General features: G+C 41.6%; 1 protein-coding gene across 1 annotated transcript; it reads left to right on the top strand.

Moving 5' to 3' along the window:
* The first annotated feature begins 17,222 nt into the window (after positions 1-17,222).
* LOC148147949 (general transcription factor II-I repeat domain-containing protein 2A-like) lies at positions 17,223-18,248 on the top strand. Its single transcript, XM_087994574.1, has one exon. The coding sequence runs from the start codon at positions 17,223-17,225 to the stop codon at positions 18,246-18,248; it is 1,026 nt and encodes a 341-aa protein (XP_087850700.1).
* Positions 18,249-19,066: the final 818 nt, after the last annotated feature.

Raw genomic sequence — 19,066 nt, 5'->3', positions numbered from 1 at the left:
AGCACTACCTCTCACTTTGAATCCTAGTGGGCCAATATTTAGATGACAATAGCTGCTTTTTCACTTCCCCAAAGATGACTACTTTGCTATATAACCATTTCTAAGGCTGACCCTTTTTCAATAGCAGGTGTAAGGGTACCAAGGTGGAGGCCAGATTACATATGAATTTTCCATAATAATTCACTAATCCAAGGAAAGACCTAAGCTCCATTACAGACATGGGAGCTGGGGCTCCTTTGTTCGCCCTCATTTTATCTTCGAATGAATGTAACCTGTTTTTGTCGACTCTGTAACCCAAGTAGGTCTCTTGGAGCGACTGGAACACACATTTTCCCTTCTAAGGCACCGCTGGCCTAGGAGAAACGTTTAAGCACTCTGTTCAAGTTCTCCAAGTGCTCTTTCTTGGTCTTCCTTGTTATTAGTACGTCATCTAGATAAATGGCAACCTGGGGTACCCTTGTAAAATGTTTTCCATGGTCCACTGGAAAAAAGCACAGACTGATGATACCCCAAAAGGCAGCCTTTTATATTGGTATAAACCCTTATGGGTTTTAATTGTAGCATAATTCTGGGACTTCTCATCCAGTCACAATTGCAGATAGGTGTGGCTTATGTCCAGTTTTGTGAAGAACAGCCCACCCTTACCTACTTTCCTTTATGTGAGGGATCAAATATTTATCCAGCTGCAAGATGTGGTTTACCGTTTGCTTAAGTGTGGTTTATCATTTGCTTGTCCACAAAGACAAACTGAGCTGTCAGGATTCCTGAAGAAGGGCTTATGCCCGAAACATCGATTCTCCTACTCCTTTGATGCTGCCTGACCTGCTGCGCTTTTACAGCAAAACATTTTTCAGCTCTGATCTCCAGCATCTGCAGTCCTCACTTTCTCCTAGGCTTCCCAACCAGTATAACCGGTGCTCTGCCCATTGTGCAAATCGTACTAGTTTGATGATTCCTTCACTCTCCAACCTCGTGATTTCAGCCTCTCCTTTTTCCCACAAGGCAAATGGCACTGGGTGGGCCTGGAAAAATTGTAGAATTGTTTCCTGGTGAATGCGTAAATTGGCTTTGGCCCCTTTGATAGTCCCAAACTCTCCTGAAAACCACCTGGGTCTTTTACTAGGACTTCCCTGAGGTAGCCATTTTCTAATCTCGACCAATTTCATCCAAATACCCTTGGGCCTGAGCTTTTTGCTACCATCTGTGATAACTGCACCAATTGCTTCTCATAGGTGACCAAAACCAAAGTCATCCCGTTAATCTGCAACAGCTCCCCAGTGTATATTCTCAGTATGGCCGAGGTCTTGTGTAAACTTCAGAGTTGGAGACCTGAGCGAATCTTGTGAAAGACAGCTTCTGCAACCACAGATACAGGTGCACCGGTATCGACCTCCATGGGAACTGGGTGACCATTTAACTGAATATTTATTTAATCGGTTCTGATTCAGATGTCACTAAGCAATTTAATTGTCTTGACCCTCATGTAGGGGGGTGTTGCTTTCCAGGGTGTGCACTCTCCTGAATACCAGCCTATGAGTTTTCTTACTCAAGTCAGACCTAGTAGAACTCATTTGCTGCCTCAAGTCTGCATACTGCCAACATGTACAATGGCTTGCCAACCTAGATCCTGAAGAACTGTTTAGCCACTTGGCCAAAGCTCAGCTTTGTTGTGGGTTCTGCTGTGGTCTGGCCAAGGGTCCTTCTGCTCAGGATATGCGCTGTGTGAGTTTCTGTGATTGCTTATACTCAAGTGGTGTTCCCCAAGCTCAGTCAGACAGATGAGGGTGGCCTATTCCATTGGGATGCCCTGCAGCTGCATTTTCTAATGACAAAGCCAGTTATAGTGTCTGCTTGAAGTCCAGTTGGGCTTCAGCCAGGAGGCGCTTCTGCATGGTTGAATCATTAATCCCACATATCAAACAATCTCTCAGCATGGTTAATCCAAAATCACATACCTCTGCCAGTCATTTCAATCTCGTCAAAAATCCAGATATGGATTCCCCCAGTTCACTAACAGCTGGATAAAACTGATAGCATCTCAGGATTAGAGGAAATTTGGGATCGTAATATTCCTTAACTAGCTCCAACAACTCTTGAAGGTTTTAGTGTCTAGTGCCTCTGGGAGAGTTAAGCCGCCTTGTGGCTGAGAATGCTGCAGGTCCGCAAGCAGTCAGAAGGATTACTTATTGCTTTTCATCTGCCCCATGTCGTTTGCCCAGAAAAAATATTGCATTCTTTCCATATACTGGGCCCAGTCTTCGACAGTAGGGTTAAACAAATCAAGCATGATACCAGAAATGCTGACCTCAGCTCCAAGATGAGTGTCAAGAGCAAGCGTTTTTCAGCACATGCTGATTTCCCCTGTCACCACTGAAATAATTGCACAGAGGTCAGTATCCCATCACCAAGTCACCCCTTATTTACTTATGCACAGTACACTGGCTGTAGCCAGCCAGCTCAGAGTCAGACCCTTGAACTAAATTAAAATTGAAAGAACTGAGGATGCTGTAAATCAGAAACAAAAATAGAAGTTGTTGGAAAAGCTCAGCAGGTCTGGCAGCATCTATGAAGAGATATCAGAGTTAATGTTTCCTCTGAACTGATGGTAGTTCAGAAAATGTTGATTTATGTGCAGAAGATAGGGTTGGGGGAGGGAGTAAGGAGTGAATAAATGGCGGGGATAGAGCCCAAAGAGAGGAGTAGATAACGATCTGGCAAGGAAAATGGAATAACTGCTAATGGAGACTGTTAATGGCTAACAATAGGTAGTTTGTAATGGCAGACTATGTGATAACAAGGCCTGGTGTGTGAGGTAGGGGGCTAGGACATGGAAGAGTACAGGACCTAAAATTATCGATATTGAGTCCAAAGGCCTGCAGGGTGCCCAAATGGAAAATGAGGTGTTGTTCTTCCAACTTGCACTAAGCTTTGCTGGAGCACTGCAGCAAGCCTAAGACAAAGATGTTGGCCAGGGAACAGGGTGGTGTGTTACAGTGGCAGACAGCTGGAAACTCAGGGTCTTTTTTGCAGACAGAACATAGATGTTCTGCTAAGCAGTCACCCAGACTCTGCTTCGTTTCCCCAATGTAAATGAGACCACATTGTGAGCAGCAAATGTCGTAGTCTAGATTGTGAGAAGTGCAGGTGAAGTGCTGCTTCACCTGGAAGGTACGTTTGAGCCCTTCGATACTGAAACTATGAACTAAATTGTCTCTCTCGCTTAGAGGATACAATGTGGCTAACATTGATATTCCAGCTGCGTTTCAAGGGGCAGTATAGTAGAAACCAACGAATATATACACACAGGCACAAAAATAATTGGACAGCCAGATAGAAGGAGATCCAAATAATTTGGAGCTCTTGTGGTGCAGTGGTAGTGTCTGTACCTATGAGTCAGAAGGTCTTGGTTCAACTCCCACCTGACCCAGAGGTCACAATATCTGCAACAGGTTGATTAAAATAATCTGATGCAAAAATCTACAGGTCCCAAAATTTTGTAAAAGAAACACCTTGCTGTTCTGCCCACTGTCAATTGAAAATAAAAACAAATGTTTCTCCAGAATCAAGAATCATAGTCTCAAGATAAGGGATAAACCACATGGCTAAGATTCAGATGGTTTCAAATCTTCTAAGTCCTCCATCCCAGAGGTCTGTGGATGCACAGTTCTTGGGTATATTCAGGATTGTGATGATGGATGATGAGCCCTGAAGAAGGGCTCATGCCAGAAACGTCGATTCTCCTGCTCCTTGGATGCTGCCTGACCTGCTGCGCTTTTCCAGCAATACATTTTCAGCTGTGATGATGGATTTTCAAGATCACAAGAATTGAGGGATACAGAGAAAGGGTGAGACATAGATCAGTCATAAAGTATTGAATAGTAATACATGTGAGGCTTAATGTGTTCAGCGAGAATACTGCCTAACTGGCACAGTATAAAATAGGAGCAAACATTGAAAGACAGTTTGTCAACAAAGTGTAAAAAGACTCATATGGAGCCTCTTTACAAAACATCCCTCATTTCAAGTACAAAATAGGGTGTAATGTACATGGGAATAAGAAACGGACAAATGCAGTATTTTAAAACTTGCACCCTAAGTACAACCATCTTGGATTGTATTTCATTAGCTCTCATTCTTTTATGTGCCTGGACCTTGTTAACAAGTGATTTGTTCCAGGCTGTGATACGTCATTTTTATTTTAATGAAAAGGTGTTTAAAATGGAGCATATGTTCAAAAGACTAGCTATTTAATGAGACCTCCTTCTAAGGGGATTTTGTGGTGCAGTGGTAGTATCGCTACCTCCGAGTCAAGAGACCCATTTTCTAGTCCTCTCTGTTCCAAAGATGTGCAATACCATCTGTGAACAGGCTGATTAGAAAATATCTTGTTTCTTAACCTAAGTTTTTGTGTGACTTACAAATTGAGACCTACTTGCTGAAAACTAGATTCCTGTTTTGCTCCTTTCTCCAACAATTCAAGTAGTTTGATTGATTGTACACTTTTACTATGCTAAGTGAAAGATTGCCAAGCATGCAAAGGTGTGGATCATGCCCCACATAAAATTGAAATCAATATTCCCATTATGCTGCATATATCTCTTCAGTATTAAATATGAGGTAAACTTTTGGCCGAGACTACAATGAAACATTCCCTTGCCAAGGTGTCCATCCACACTCCCACCTCTCTGAATACTTTCTCCTTTAAGATAATTATGCTTTGGGCTGTTTTCTGATACTAAATGCTCTATTTAAGTACACGTTATTATTGATTTTGTTCTGATTTTGGATTTTCCTGTCAAAGTGCCCAATACCTGAGGCCCATAAGCTTGCAAATCAACAAACCATAGAAGATAAACATGAATGAGGTATACACCTGTTTTGAATTTAATAAATATTCATTAGTATACATTACTAGCCCAGCATAACACACTCAAAAGACAAAATAATTATTTGCTTCCTTCTCAGAATAATTTTGAAAACAGGAGTAGGCAATGAAGAAGACCTACTGGAATTGCAGGTCTCATTTTCTAATAGGCCAAATGAAATTTGTATTTCACAGATAACTTTACTGTATTTTTTGATATAAATAAATGTGAAAGCTAAAACTGTAAGAACATAAGTCCCTTCTTTCACAATAGTGAAGATAATTAAGAAAGGTTTAATGAAACACTTTAATGTTAAAATCTATACTTTCAACTGGTATTTTCATATGCTTTACTTCATTTTAAAAAATCGTGATTGTGAATTTTCTTTGGTACTTCATAAGGGAGACAAAAATTGAATTTCTATATACTTCCAGTCTGAATTAAGCTTTACCAATATTCTGCTCATTCATTGTGTTTCAGGACTTACTGTTTAAATTGAAAACAATCTGATTAAAGCAAAAGATGGTTTACTTTCATACCTTCAGGTGATGAGGAATGTCTCTCCACAACTATGTTTTAATTTAATGTCAGCTTTGATTCATCTTTTCTCAAGTAGGTCTATAGGAAGTTGGAAACTTCACATCATGGTCCAGATTTTGTGTTAAAAAAGGATTACACTGGATCCAAATAACCTGCCTTCATTGCATCCAAGTATTTGACAATCATGCATAGCTACAAGAAAGCAATGTAATCATTTCATGACTCCTGATGTGAAGTGACACAAATTACAACTTTGCCTGATACATTTAGATGAACTGATCAGTTGGAAATCCAGTATACCATTTGCTTGACAAAGGAGGGTATTCAATGTATCATCCCTATAAAGGGGATGTTCAGTGGTACCATTCCCAAATCATCCTTAGGAGGTGGTGATGGTCTTTTTCTTGAATGACTGCAGTTCTTGTGCTAAAGGTTTTAGGTAGGGTGATAATTAAGAAACTAATGTTGAAGTAAGAATGTTATGGTTCTTGGATAAAGATGTTCTGATAACGTTTTTACTTTAGTTCTGATTAGTTGCAATAACTTCAAGCCATGCAGCTGCTGCCAAAGTAATCTTGAAGAATAACTGCAGGGTATCCTGTACATGGTGTATACTGCTGACATATTGCAGGCGTACCTATTAAATGGAGTAGCAGGAATGCCCAACAATGACTACTTTCTGAGTGCTGTAGCTGCACCCATTCCATCAAGTGGTGAATAGTGTGTGACATTCCTCATATATGAATGCTTATGGAAATCTCCCTGACTCACTGGAGAAATCTCTGTGTAGCTGGATACACATTTCAGATCTAAAAGTTGAATACTTGACAATGTATCCAAAGCTTGATTGAATTCAAGACAATGGCCAGTTAATAGTAGATAATTACAAAATAGGAGTTGTGACAAATAAATATTTCACTTACACTTTCACTATAGAGTATACAAAAACAATACCAATATTACCTGGTTGAAGGAAGAGATGAACTTGATGGAATTATCTGCACTAGGGGAGCAGTACTAAGCAAACTGATGGAGCTACAGGTTGCTAAGTCCCTGGCTGCCGATGGACTTTGTCTTAAAGTCTTAAAGGAGGTGAATGATGACGCAGCAGGTACATTCGTATTAACTTTACAAAATTTGTTAGAGTCTGGAAATAATCAAATACATCTCTATTGAACAAGGAGGGAAGGCAGATAACTGGAAACTATAGGACAGTTAGCTTAATGTCTGTCATGTAGAAGGTGTTAAAATTGATCAGTAAGCAGGTTATAATTGATCAATTGAAAAAAATCAAGGTAATTGGATTGAGTCAATGTAGTTTTTGAAAAGTCAAATTATATTTATCCAATTTATTAGAACTCTTTGAAGAAATAACATCTGCTATGGATAAAGGGAGCCTCTTGATTCACTTGGAATTCCAGAAGGCTTTGGCAAGATTCCACAAAAAGGTTATTGCACAAAGTGGGAGCTCATGGTATTGGGGTTAAATACTAGCGTAGCTGGAGGATTGAGAGCTGACAGAAAACAGAGTATGTATAAAGGTGACTTTTTTGATTGGCAGTATGTAATGAGTGGGGTCCTGCAGGAATATGTGCTCTGGCCTCAATTTTCTTCACAATCTGCACCAATTATTTATATGTGAGGGTCAAAAGCAAAGTGGCTTAATTTGCAGATGATACAAAGATATACAGGAAATAATGATGCAGAGCTGACACAACGAGAATTGATTATAGATAGGTTGAGTGAGTGGGCAACAGTTTGGCAGATGGAGCATGATGTGGGGAAAATGTGAGGTTCTTTTTGACAGGAAGAATAAAGAAGCAGAGTGCTATTTAAATGGTGAACAACTATAGCATTCCAAGATGCAGATAGACACAGGTTCCCTAGAGTATAAGTCACAAAAATTCAAACATAGATATAGCCACATAAAATTGGAGAGGTAGAAGGCCATTCAGCTGATTGACCCTGTTCCATTATTCAATACTATCATGGTGATCGTTCAACTTAGTGCCCTGATCCTGCTTCCTCTCCATGCATTTTGATTCCTTTGGCCTTAAGAACTATATCTAACTCTTTCTTCAAAACATTCAATGTTTTGGCTTCAACCCCTTTCTGTGGTAGAGAATGTTCACCACTCTCAGTCCAGAGTTTTCTCCTCATTTTAGTCATAAATGGCTTATCCCTTATCCTTAAACTGTGACTTCTAGTTCTGGACTCTCAGTCATCGGAAACATCCTTTCTGTATCTGACCTGCCTACTAAGGGTAGGTATAGCAAGTAGTCTCTGAGGGTTGTGTGCCATTGCAGCTCTCTGCCTCAAAAGGTGGTTGAAATGGGGTCTTGAACATTCTTAGGATGGGAGATGGGTAGATTCATGATAGGCAATGGAATCAAACATTATCGGGGATAGTTGGGTGGAGCACAAACAGATCAACCATGATCTTATTGAATGGGGGAGAGGGCTTGAAAGACCAAATGGGCTATTTCTGCTTGTGATTTGTAAGAATGTATTTTGGTTGTGCAGGATTGCGTACGGAAAAAGTTAGGGACAGGACCAGCTAGTTTATCAAGCCGATCACATTTTGTAAAGGTACAACTTATGGCAGATATAGGCTTGGATTTATATAATACCTTCATGAACACAGGACATCCCAAATCACTTTACAGAGAGGAAAATGTAGCCCATTTCAATACAGCAAGCTCCCACTCACAACGACATGATAATGACCAGAAAATCTGTGTTTGTGATGTTTTAGAAATAAATACAGACTGGAATATTAGGGATAACACTTCTGTTTCTCTTCGACATAATGCTGGAGGATCCTCCATCTGAAAAGATAGACGTGACTTCAATTGAACATCTCTCCTGAAAATTACACTTTTAAATGTGTAGCACTACCTTGGCACTTTGCCATAACTGGAACATTGATTCTTGCCTTTATGTCCTGAAATCAGACTTGAAACGCATGACCTTCTGACTGAAATGAGCATGCTGTGCCATGACTAACTCGTCATAAAGCTCCTTGTGTTTATCACACTTCCCCAGTTGAGAATAGAATCTCCAGGGGAAGGATTAAAGAAAACCTTCAGACTGATTTAAAGAGAAGAAAATCTCTGGGTAATACTTCTCCAAATACGATCTCCAAAGGTGATCAAAATATCCAAAAGTGTTCAGTGGTCAGGGGACTCAGCCTCCAAAGTCCCATTCAGAAATTGCCCAGCTCCTTTTTACCCCTTTCGAATAAATTTCTATTTACAGCACAGTCCAACAATCTAATCCAAACTAGTTTAATGTTTATGTAACTTGTACACATGCACATTAATCTTTCCTAACCTCATTTTTTTAAATTGGAAGGGGTGATTTGTGAATCTTAAATAAGTACTTGCAAACTTCCAAAAAGTTTGCAAGTAGCACCTTTAAAATTGATTGTGCAAATTTAAAAATATATATTGCCAAGACTTTTATCTTCTGAGCAGCAAGAGTTTGACACGATTCATTGCCAAGGTGACTGATCTGTTAAATAGTAGCTTGCAGTTATTCTATACAGTTGATTCCAGTAAATTTGGATTTAACTTATAGTCTATGATGCACAATATCTAATGGAGTAGCTAACACCCCAGAAACATTCTGATTTTTGTTAATGCTCGGCATTCCATCTATGCCAGGTGTATACTTTTCTCGTAAAGGCACAGAGTTAACATAAGCTCAAGATAAGAAATTTTGTCGTACAATTTGTGGTACTTGAATTTTAGGCAATCTCAAGAGTGTGGTGCTGGAAAAGCACAGCAGGTCAGGCAGCATCCAACGAGCAGGAGAATTGATGTTTTGGGCATAAGCCCTTCATCAGGAATGAGACTTGTGGGCCGGGGGCTGAGAGATAAATGGGAGGCGGGTGGGGCTGGGGTGGAGATAGCTGAGAATGCAATAGTAGATGAAGGTGAAGGAGAAGCTGATAGGTCGGAGAGGAGGGTGGAGCAGATAGATGGGAAAGGTGATGGACAGGTCAGGAGGGCAATACCGAGTTGGAGGCTTGGGATTGGGATAATGTGGGGGGAGGGGAAATGGGGAAACAGTTGAAATCCACATTGATCCAGTGTGGTTGCAGGGTCCTAAGGCAGAATATGAGGTGTTCTTTCTCCAGGCTGTTGAAATCCTCATTGATCTTGTGTGGTTGCAGGGTCCTAAAGCAGAATAAATTTTAGGCATTCATTTTTCAATCTGCTTTAGTATATGTTTAAATTGGCTAAATCTATAATTCAATTTAGACTTCCAAAAGATAGTTGGTGAATTCTATGTATGGGAAATAACTAATGAGGAGAAAACTATAGGGCTATGGGGAATAGAGCAGTGGTAGAACTAATGGATAATTTTTTAAAAGGCACTAGGCCAAGTGGCCACCTTCTGTTGTGTAACCTTAGGTCTATGACTTTTAGAGAAGGCTAACATAGTTCAAGATGAACCTGTACAGTTGAATAACCAGTATTAGTTTATTGCACTTGTACACAGCTAATCAGGATGACTTGATAAAATAAATCTTCTTATAATGGAAAAATTATGGTACTCTTATGTTGTCATGTCACAAAACAATGTTTTGAAAAGAATGTGTACTATGTATCATTTTATATCTGTACCCAACCAGTCAAGGGTTTCGTAGATATAGGTGATGCTTGTGGGGATAAGTAGCCAGCGAATGTCTTGCCGAATGACCTAATTCTTGGATGAGAGCATTCTGATTAATGAAACTCGACAAAAGGCTCAGTGTTAAATTTTGCCAAAAAATAATATACAATATGTATAGTCAACAGTAAGGCCACGAGAAGTGGAAACTTCACAATGCATTAGCTTCTACAACCCCTTATGTTCAGTCCTAGATGACAAGACAGCAATCTCCATTGGCGAGGAGAAGAAAAGGAGATTGAAATACAAAAAAAAAGAGAACTGCGTTGAAGGTGTGTATACAAATTACAGAATGGGAGAATCTGAAAACAAAACCCCTCTTAATAATGAAATGACAAGTGTTCTCTTCTTAAGCAGCAACTTGGGATTAAAGATCAACTCCTTCTACTGCAATTTGCTGGGTTCTGAGGTGATTGCTAAATCCAGTGTGTAATCTATGGACACGGCCACATGTGAGGCAAGTAGCACTTGAAGGGTCAGGTGGTTGAGTGTTAAGAGGTTTCTGTGCACTCTCCAATGTCCTCGTTGTGTATTGAAAATGTGATTTGCATAATAATGACTGTGTGTATAACTTTCTGCTCAACTATATATTAGGCTGCAAACCACAAATCAGATTTGCCAGAATATGAAGTAAATAAAGATAAAATGCAATAGAATTCACTAGATTAGAGAACCTGTTTCAAAACAATAAAACCCAGAATTCTTCAGCTACTTTCTGCAATAATTTATCAACCAGTTCCTCTATGGAAGGACAAGGTTACACAGAGCCTAATTTGATGCTCTTGTAACTTGCATGCATGACCCTGGTTGTCTGTAACCAATCTGATTCAAATAGTGTATCCAGATTGGTAGAATCCAATCCATTTGTACATTTAAAACTTTCAAATATTCTCAATGTTTATCTTTTTGTGAACAAAAAGACCAACCTCTCTCCAAGTCTGAAGTGTGCAATAGTTTGCAAAGTAGTTTACAGCACAATTAAGTGAACAATATTTTTGATCTGAGACCACAAAGCGGAAGAGATGAGAGCAAGATAAGAAGGCTTCAATTGAGCTTTGAAGCAAGTTGCTCTTCTCTCTGCAGAATAAACTCAAAAGGCGTTGCCACTTAAACTTGATCATTTGGTTTCAGTTCCTAGCAAACAATGTGGAACTAGAAAAGGTTATCAGCTCATCAAGCTTGTTTCCTCAACCTCAGGATGATTGGAATGGGATTTCCCCTCTTCCTCCCATCTCCTGCTGCCTTTGTCCTCAGGCAGCTTTATGCAGGTGTCATTAATAATGTGAGGTCGAAACTCCTCACTACTCCACCAAAGGAAAGTTATAGTGGGACTGTTACTGCTACAGCTGAAATGAGGCATGGTAAATAAAGAAGAGCCACTCCCCTCCCCCCAAAAAAGGAAGGGCAGGCACTCTATAGATTTTAAAAAATACATTATGCAATTTTTAAAAAATGGTCTGATATCACTACAGAGAATTTCCCACCACACCCACAACTTGAGTTCACCTTCAACTTAGATCTGGCAGGCAAGAAGGTATTCTTCTTAAACATGGAGATGGAAGGAAACCCCAAATCTTGAAAGGGTGTGAGCATAAACCTCATTTTCTCTTTGGTTCCACCTCTAACCTGTAGATAGTAGCAGAATATTGAGGTCATGATGAGTATGTGATTAAAGGATGATATTTGGGTGTCATGGGGGTTGTTTCCTCTATACACGATGCATGAGTCACCTGAGGGATGTATCTGCTTGAGGGTGAATAGTGCAGATTGAAGATTGAAAGGATCTTCTTAGTTTTCAGAAAAATCTTTTGAAGTGCTTCCTTTAGTTACCATCTTGAGACCAAGTCGATTAGGGAAGGTTTTTAATCCTGGAAAACCATATGATCTGTGTTGAAGAAAGGATTGAACAGTGTTTTTTTTACCGCAGTTTATTCTATAACTAATTGAAATCAAAATACTTTAACTATAGGATAATCTATAAAATAACTTCAAGTGGAAATAGTGCAGCATGTTTCAGTGGTGTTCAAATTTAATTACTGTCAAACTAAAAATAAATAATCTGCAGAACCCATAAAACTGTAATGTGCCAGAGTAAAACTAGGACATGAACAGTATCTGGAGATTCCAGTGCATCTGTAGTTTATTTATAGAGAAGCTATGAAACTGCTGCCCTGAAACTTCTCGGCAATGATTGAAAGCCTAACATTTCTCAGAAAAGGTTACACCCCGCAGCAAGTTGAAGTTATCAGTTTTATCACAATGTTGATAGAATGTGCGGTTTATTTCTGATGACTACTATGTCAGTGGCATCCTTCCTGACTCAACTAAAACTAAACTTCATTCTGCTACTGCAATGCAATCCTGCACAGGATCTTTTGGGAATTTCAGGTATGAATGGTCTGGAATAAACAAAGAACTGTGGATGCTGAAACTATGATTCAAAAATGGGAAATTGCTGGAGAAACTCTGCAGAGTTCCTTCACTGTCTCTGGGTCAAAATCTGGAACTCTCTCCCTAACTGCATGTGGGTTGACCTATACCACAAATACTGCAGTAGTTCAAGAAGTAGATCACACCCACCTTCTCAAGGGCAAGTAGGCATTGGGAAGAATTGTTGGACTAGCCAACAAAGCTCACAAATGAATTTTAAAAATCTGAGGCATAACATCCCTATTTTTGGTCTTCAATTCTTCTTGTGATAAAGGATAACATTCAACCAGCTTTTTTAATGATGTGCTGAACCTGCACACTAATGTTTTGTGACTCATGTACTGGAACATCTAGATCCCTCTGCATTTTGGAATTCTCCAATTAGATAATACATTGCTCTTTCATTCTTCCTTTCAAAGTGAAACTGAATGACTGACTTCCATTGGCATTTGTAAGAGTAAGAGGTAGCTTTTAATTGGAATAGAGAAGATTCTGAGAGGTTTTGGCAAGGTATATGTGAATGGGATGTTTCCTCTGGTGGAAGAATCCAGAACCGGGAGGGCCGCTGTTTAAAAATAAGCAATTGTCCATTTAAGGTAGAAATAAGGATGTATTTTTTTTCTTGAGGGATGAGAGTCCTTGGAACTCTCTTCTGCAAAAGGCAGTGTTTGAATATTTTAAGGTAAAGGTAGATAGATTCTTTAAAAGCAAGAGATTGAAAGGTTATCTTGAGTAGGCAGGAATGTGGAGAATAAAATTCCTGATGAAGAGCTTATGCCTGAAATAACAATTCTCTTGCTCCTCAGATGCTGCCTGACCTTCCAGCACCACACTCTGATCTCCAGTATCTGCAGTCCTCACTTCTCCCAGGAATGTGGATAATATCTGGTCAGCCATGATCATACTGCACAGTGGAAGAGGCTCAAAGGGCCAAATGGCTTGCTCATGCTACTGATTTGTATGTTCATATATAGAGCTGAAAATGTGTTGCTGGAAAAGCGCAGCAGGTCAGGAAGCATCCAAGGAACAGGAGAATCGACGTTTCGGGCATAAGCCCTTCTTCAGGAATGAGGAAAGTGTGTCCAGCAGGCTAAGATAAAAGGTAGGGCGGAGGGACTTGGGAGAGGGGCGTTGGAAATGCGATAGGTGGAGAGAGGTCAAGGTGAGGGTGATAGGCCGGAGTGGGGTGGGGGCAGAGAGGTCAGAAAGAAGATGGCAGGTTAGGAAGGTGGTGCTGAGTTCGAGGGATTTGACTGAGACAAGGTGGGGGGAGGGGAAATGAGGAAACTGGAGAAATCTGAGTTCATCCCTTGTGGTTGGAGAGTTCCCAGGCTGAAGATGAGGCGCTCTTCCTCCAACCGTCGTGTTGCCATGGTCTAGCGACGGAGGAGTCCAAGGACCTGCATGTCCTTGGTGGAATGGGAGGGGGAGTTAAAGTGTTGGGCTACGGGGTGGTTGGGTTGGTTGGTCCGGGTGTCCCAGAGGTGTTCTCTGAAACGTTCCGCAAGTAGGCGGCCTGTCTCCCCAATATAGAGGAGGCCACATCGGGTGCAGCGGATGCAATAGATGATGTGTGAGAAGGTGCAGGTGAATTTGTGGTGGATATGGAAGTGTCTCTTGGGGCCTTGGAGGGAAGTAAGGGGGGAGGTGTGAGCGCAAGTTTTGCATTTCTTGCGGTTGCAGGGGAAGGTGCCGGGAGTGGAGGTTGGGTTGGTGGGGGGTGTGGGCCTGACGAGGCAGTCACGGAGGGAGTAGTCTTTTCGGAACGTTGATAGGGGAGGGGAGGGAAATATATCCCTGGTGGTGGGGTCCGTTTGGAAGTGGCGGAAATGACGGCGGATGATACGTTGTACATGGAGGTTGGTGGGGTGGTAGGTGAGGACCAGTGGGGTTCTGTCCTGGTGGCGGTTGGAGGGGCGCGGCTCAAGGGCGGAGGAGCGGGAAGTGGAAGAGATGCGGTGGAGAGCATCGTTGACTACGTCTGGCGGCAAATTGCGGTCCTTGAAGCAGGAGGCCATCTGGGTTGGAACTGGTCCTCCTGGGAGCAGATGCGGCGGAGACGAACGAATTGGGAATATGGGATGGCGTTTTTACAGGGGGCAGGGTGGGAGGAGGTGTAGTCTAGGTAGCTGTGGGAGTTGATCGGTTTGTAGTAAATGTCCCTGTCTGACAGGCCGCCTACTTGCGGAACGTTTCAGAGAACACCTCTGGGACACCCGGACCAACCAACCCAACCACCCCGTAGCCCAACACTTTAACTCCCCCTCCCACTCCACCAAGGACATGCAGGTCCTTGGACTCCTCCATCGCCAGACCATGGCAACACGACGGTTGGAGGAAGAGCGCCTCATCTTCAGCCTGGGAACTCTCCAACCACAAGGGATGAACTCAGATTTCTCCAGTTTCCTCATTTCCCCTCCCCCCACCTTGTCTCAGTCAAATCCCTCGAACTCAGCACCGCCTTCCTAACCTGCAATCTTCTTCCTGACCTCACCGCCCCCCACCCCACTCCGGCCTATCACCCTCACCTTGACCTCTCTCCACCTATCGCATTTCCAACGCCCCTCCCCCAAGTCCCTTCTCCCTACCTTTTATCTTAGCCTACTGGACACACTTTCTCATTCCTGAAGAAGGGCTTATGCCCGAAACGTCGATTCTCCTGTTCCTTGGATGCTGCCTGACCTGCTGCACTTTTCCAGCAACACATTTTCAGCTCTGATCTCCAGCATCTGCAGCCCTCACTTTCTCCTGTTCATATATAGACCCAGCTTTAAGCAAGGCACCAGAAATGATATTGGTGCACATAGCCCTATCTAGTCTGCACATTTCTCCTGACTAAGATGTCAGAGCTTTTATCAAAACTACGAGTGTTGTTCTGTTGACTAGACAAGCATCAGCCTGCCATTCTCTGAAAGATATGATTCTTTCTAAAAGGTATGATTCTGTGAGAATGATCATGTCCCAGACACAACCATCACCATCCTTTGGTGTGTCTTGATCAACCGAAAGATAGACCCAGCAGAGTTGATAGTGTGATGGTATACATTTGGGAGGGAGTTCCCATGGGAATATTGACTCCAGAGCTCATGGCAATGGGTCAAGCATGAGCAAGGATGCCCCCTGCTGATTAGCACCAATGGTTTCTCCATCCCACCCTTCAGCTGATGAAGCAGTTATCTTCCATGTTGAGCATAGCTTGCAGGATACATTGAGGTCGGGAAGAGCAATAAATGTACTCTGTGTACATTTAATGTCCATATCCAAGAGTGGTTCATTAGCGTTAGCCACACTGGCCATGTTCGATAGGATAAAGCCAATAGACTGAACCTGAGGCAGCTAGTGAGGGACCCTCTCCTTACCAATCCACCTGTAGCAAATGCACCTGTCTACAACAACATCAGTAGAAGTTATCATGGTATTGCCTTTGTAGAGATGATGGGCCATCTTCACATTGAGATTACCCTCTGCCATGCTGTAGGGCACTACCCCTGTACTGAATGAGATAGACTTCGAGCAGATATGGCACCTCAAGGCTGGGTTGTGAGCAGAATTGTCTTCAACTGTGGGCAAAATTGTCTTCAACTGTAATCTCATGACCACAGTTACCACAATTACCACCAAGCCAGGAGATTGGTTGAATGAAGAGTGCTTAAGGGTAGGCCAGGAGCAACACCAGATGTACCTAAAAATGAGGTATTAACCTATTGAAGTTATAATGCAAGACTACTTGCTTGCCAAACAACATAAACATGTAATAGACAAAGCTCAACAATCCCACAGCAAATGGATCAAATCCAGGCTTTTCAGTCCTGCCACATCCAGCTATGAGTGGTGGTGAACAATTAAACAGCTCACTGGAGGTGGAGGAGATTCCACAAATATTCCCATCCTCAATGTTGGGAAGCCCAGCATGTCATACAAACAATATGGCTGAAGCTATTTGCAAGCACCTTCAGCCAGAAGTGCTGAGTGGATGATCCATCGCAACCTCCTTCTAAGGTCTGCCAGCATCGCAGATGACAACTTTGAACCAATTTGATTCACTCCACTTGATATCAAGGAAAGAGGAAAGTACTCATTATTCCAAGATCTATGAGGCCTGACAACAAGTTCAAGGTGTAGGGTTGGGGGAGTTAGGGAGAAGTATAAAAGAGATGTGTGAGGCAAGTTTTTCACACAAATGGTGATGAGTGCCTGGAACACGCTGCCTAAGGAGGTGGTAGAAGCAGACACAAGAGCAGCATTCAAGAAACACCTGGGCGAACATATGAATAGGAAGGGAATCAAGGGATAGGAATCCTATAAGTGAAGACAGTTTAGTGTGGAAAGAAAAAATGCATTGCTGCAGACTTGGAGGGCTAAAGAGTCTGTTCCTGCACTGTATTGTTCTTTGCTTGTTGAAGATGTGCTTCAGAACTTGCCATTCCCCTACCCAAACTGTTCCAGTACATCTATCACAGACCTGGGCATTTTACAGCCCGCGGGCCATATCTGACCCTTTGGTCATTCCTGTCCGGCCCGCATGAGGTCAATGTTAAATTAGAACATAAATGAAAAAGTATTTACGCCATGCACGCAATACAACTATGTTGCTATTGTTTTGAAAAGGATGCTTTTTTTATTTATGTATGGATGCACATGCGCGTGTATGTGTATAACTTCAATAGGTGCGTGAACAGCTAAAAGTGATGCTGCTGCCTAGCCCTCAAAATGTCAGCTCACGCCAAGACAAGTTATGTCATATCCCACAAAATTGCCAGAAACAGTAAACTGTTTTCTGATGGAGGGTTTATTAAGGAGTGCTTGTTGGACTCTGCAGAACAGAGAAAATGCCCAGAGAAAAAGGAGGCTTTTGAGAATGTGCCCCTCTCCCGGCGCACTGTAACGAGAAGGATTGGGGATATCACGAGAAATCTGGAACTTCAGCTGCAGCACAGAGTGGTCAACTTTGAATTTTTTTCCTTGGCTTTGGATGAGAGCTGCGACATACGTAACATAGCCCAGCTACTCATCTTCATACATGGGATAACTATGGACTTTAAAGTCACGGAGGAGCTGGCAGCCATGCAGTCAATGAAAGGAACAACAACTGGTAATGATTTGTTCACGGAGGTAAATGCATGTTTGGACACATTGGGACTAAAATGGGACAAGCTGGCAGGTGTGACAATGGATGGTTGTCCAAATCTAACGGGAAAAAATGTTGGACTCTTAAAGAGAATACAGGATAAAGTGACAGAAATTGACCCTGAACAGAAATTGGTATTTTTGCATTGTATTATACATCAGGAAGTGTGGTGTAAGTCAGTGTTAAAAATTAACCATGTGGTTGATGTTGTAATTAAAATAGTTAACTTCATCAGGCATTTTATTGCACTTTTGGAGGAAAATGAGACTGAACATCGTGACATAGGCTACCACACAGCTGTCAGGTGGCTCAGCCTGGGCAAAATGCTGAAAAGTGTATGGGACCTGAGAGAAGAGATTCAAGATTTCTGTGTGAAGAAAGAGAATGGCATTCCACAGCTTTCAGATGCAGACTGGATTGCAGACCTTGGTTTTGCTGTGGATGTGACTGCACTTATGAATGGACTAAATATGAAACTGCAGTGCAAGGGCATTTTTGTGCATGAAGTGTACAACTTGGTGAAGGCTTTTATGAGAAAGTTGCAGCTTCTTTCAAGCCAAATGGAGGACAACATTCTTCACCCACTTGCCAACACTGAAGGAAGCTGAACCTTCAGCTGATCACCTCCACAGGTACTCATCTATGTTAGAAGCACTGCATGGCGAATTTTCAAGGTGATTTCAAGACCTTAAAACGGTTGAGAATGAAATGCACATGATTTTTCCCCATTTGCATGCAGTGTGGAGAATGCACCTAGTGAGGTTCAGCTTGAACTCATTGACCTGCAATCTGACACACTTCTGGCAGAGTACTTTAGGTCAGTCTCACTGCTCAATATTTACTCTTCCCTCAAAGAGGAGAACTTTCCACACATGAGGAGGAATGCTCAGAAGATTCTAGTCCTCTTTGGATCTACCTATATATGCGAACAGACATTCTCAGTGATGAAGTTCAACATATCCAAATACAGATCCTCTATCACTGATGATCACCTCTCAGCTGTCTTTCACATATCCACCTCAGACATTCAACCAGATTTCAGTCACTTGTTCAAGCCCAAAACACACTGGAGTTTTCTCACTGAACAAGTAAATGAACTGAAAAACATCAAAAGCACTTACTGCTTTTTGTATAGAGTTGTTTGTTGTTTATAATACTGAACAATAATGAAACAAATTTGTGAGGTTAACATGTTAAAAATAAAATGAAATACTGAAATTATGGTTTTTACTGTTTATTTCTTCTATATTTGACCTACTCCACAATTTCATATCTTTATTGTAACAGAATATCCTTATTCTTTTGATTATAAGTTTCAGTGCAAAACTATATAATTTAGTACTTTTTACAACGGGAGAAAATTAATACTGAGCAGAATTATGTTCAACTTATTGCTGGTTCGGCCCTCCAACACAACTTAGGTTTC

The sequence above is a fragment of the Chiloscyllium plagiosum genome, unplaced genomic scaffold (assembly GCF_037043375.1).
Source record: "Chiloscyllium plagiosum isolate Xiang-an unplaced genomic scaffold, Cpla_swu_hap1 HiC_scaffold_14, whole genome shotgun sequence".
NCBI lineage: Eukaryota > Metazoa > Chordata > Chondrichthyes > Orectolobiformes > Hemiscylliidae > Chiloscyllium > Chiloscyllium plagiosum.
The sequence above is the reverse complement of the archived record's forward strand: the minus strand, read 5'-3'. Positions and strand labels throughout refer to the sequence as shown.

Coding starts and splice junctions, on each gene's coding strand:
- LOC148147949 (XM_087994574.1), top strand. CDS start 17,223: ATGTCAGCTCACGCCAAGACAAGTTATGTCATATCCCACAAAATTGCC.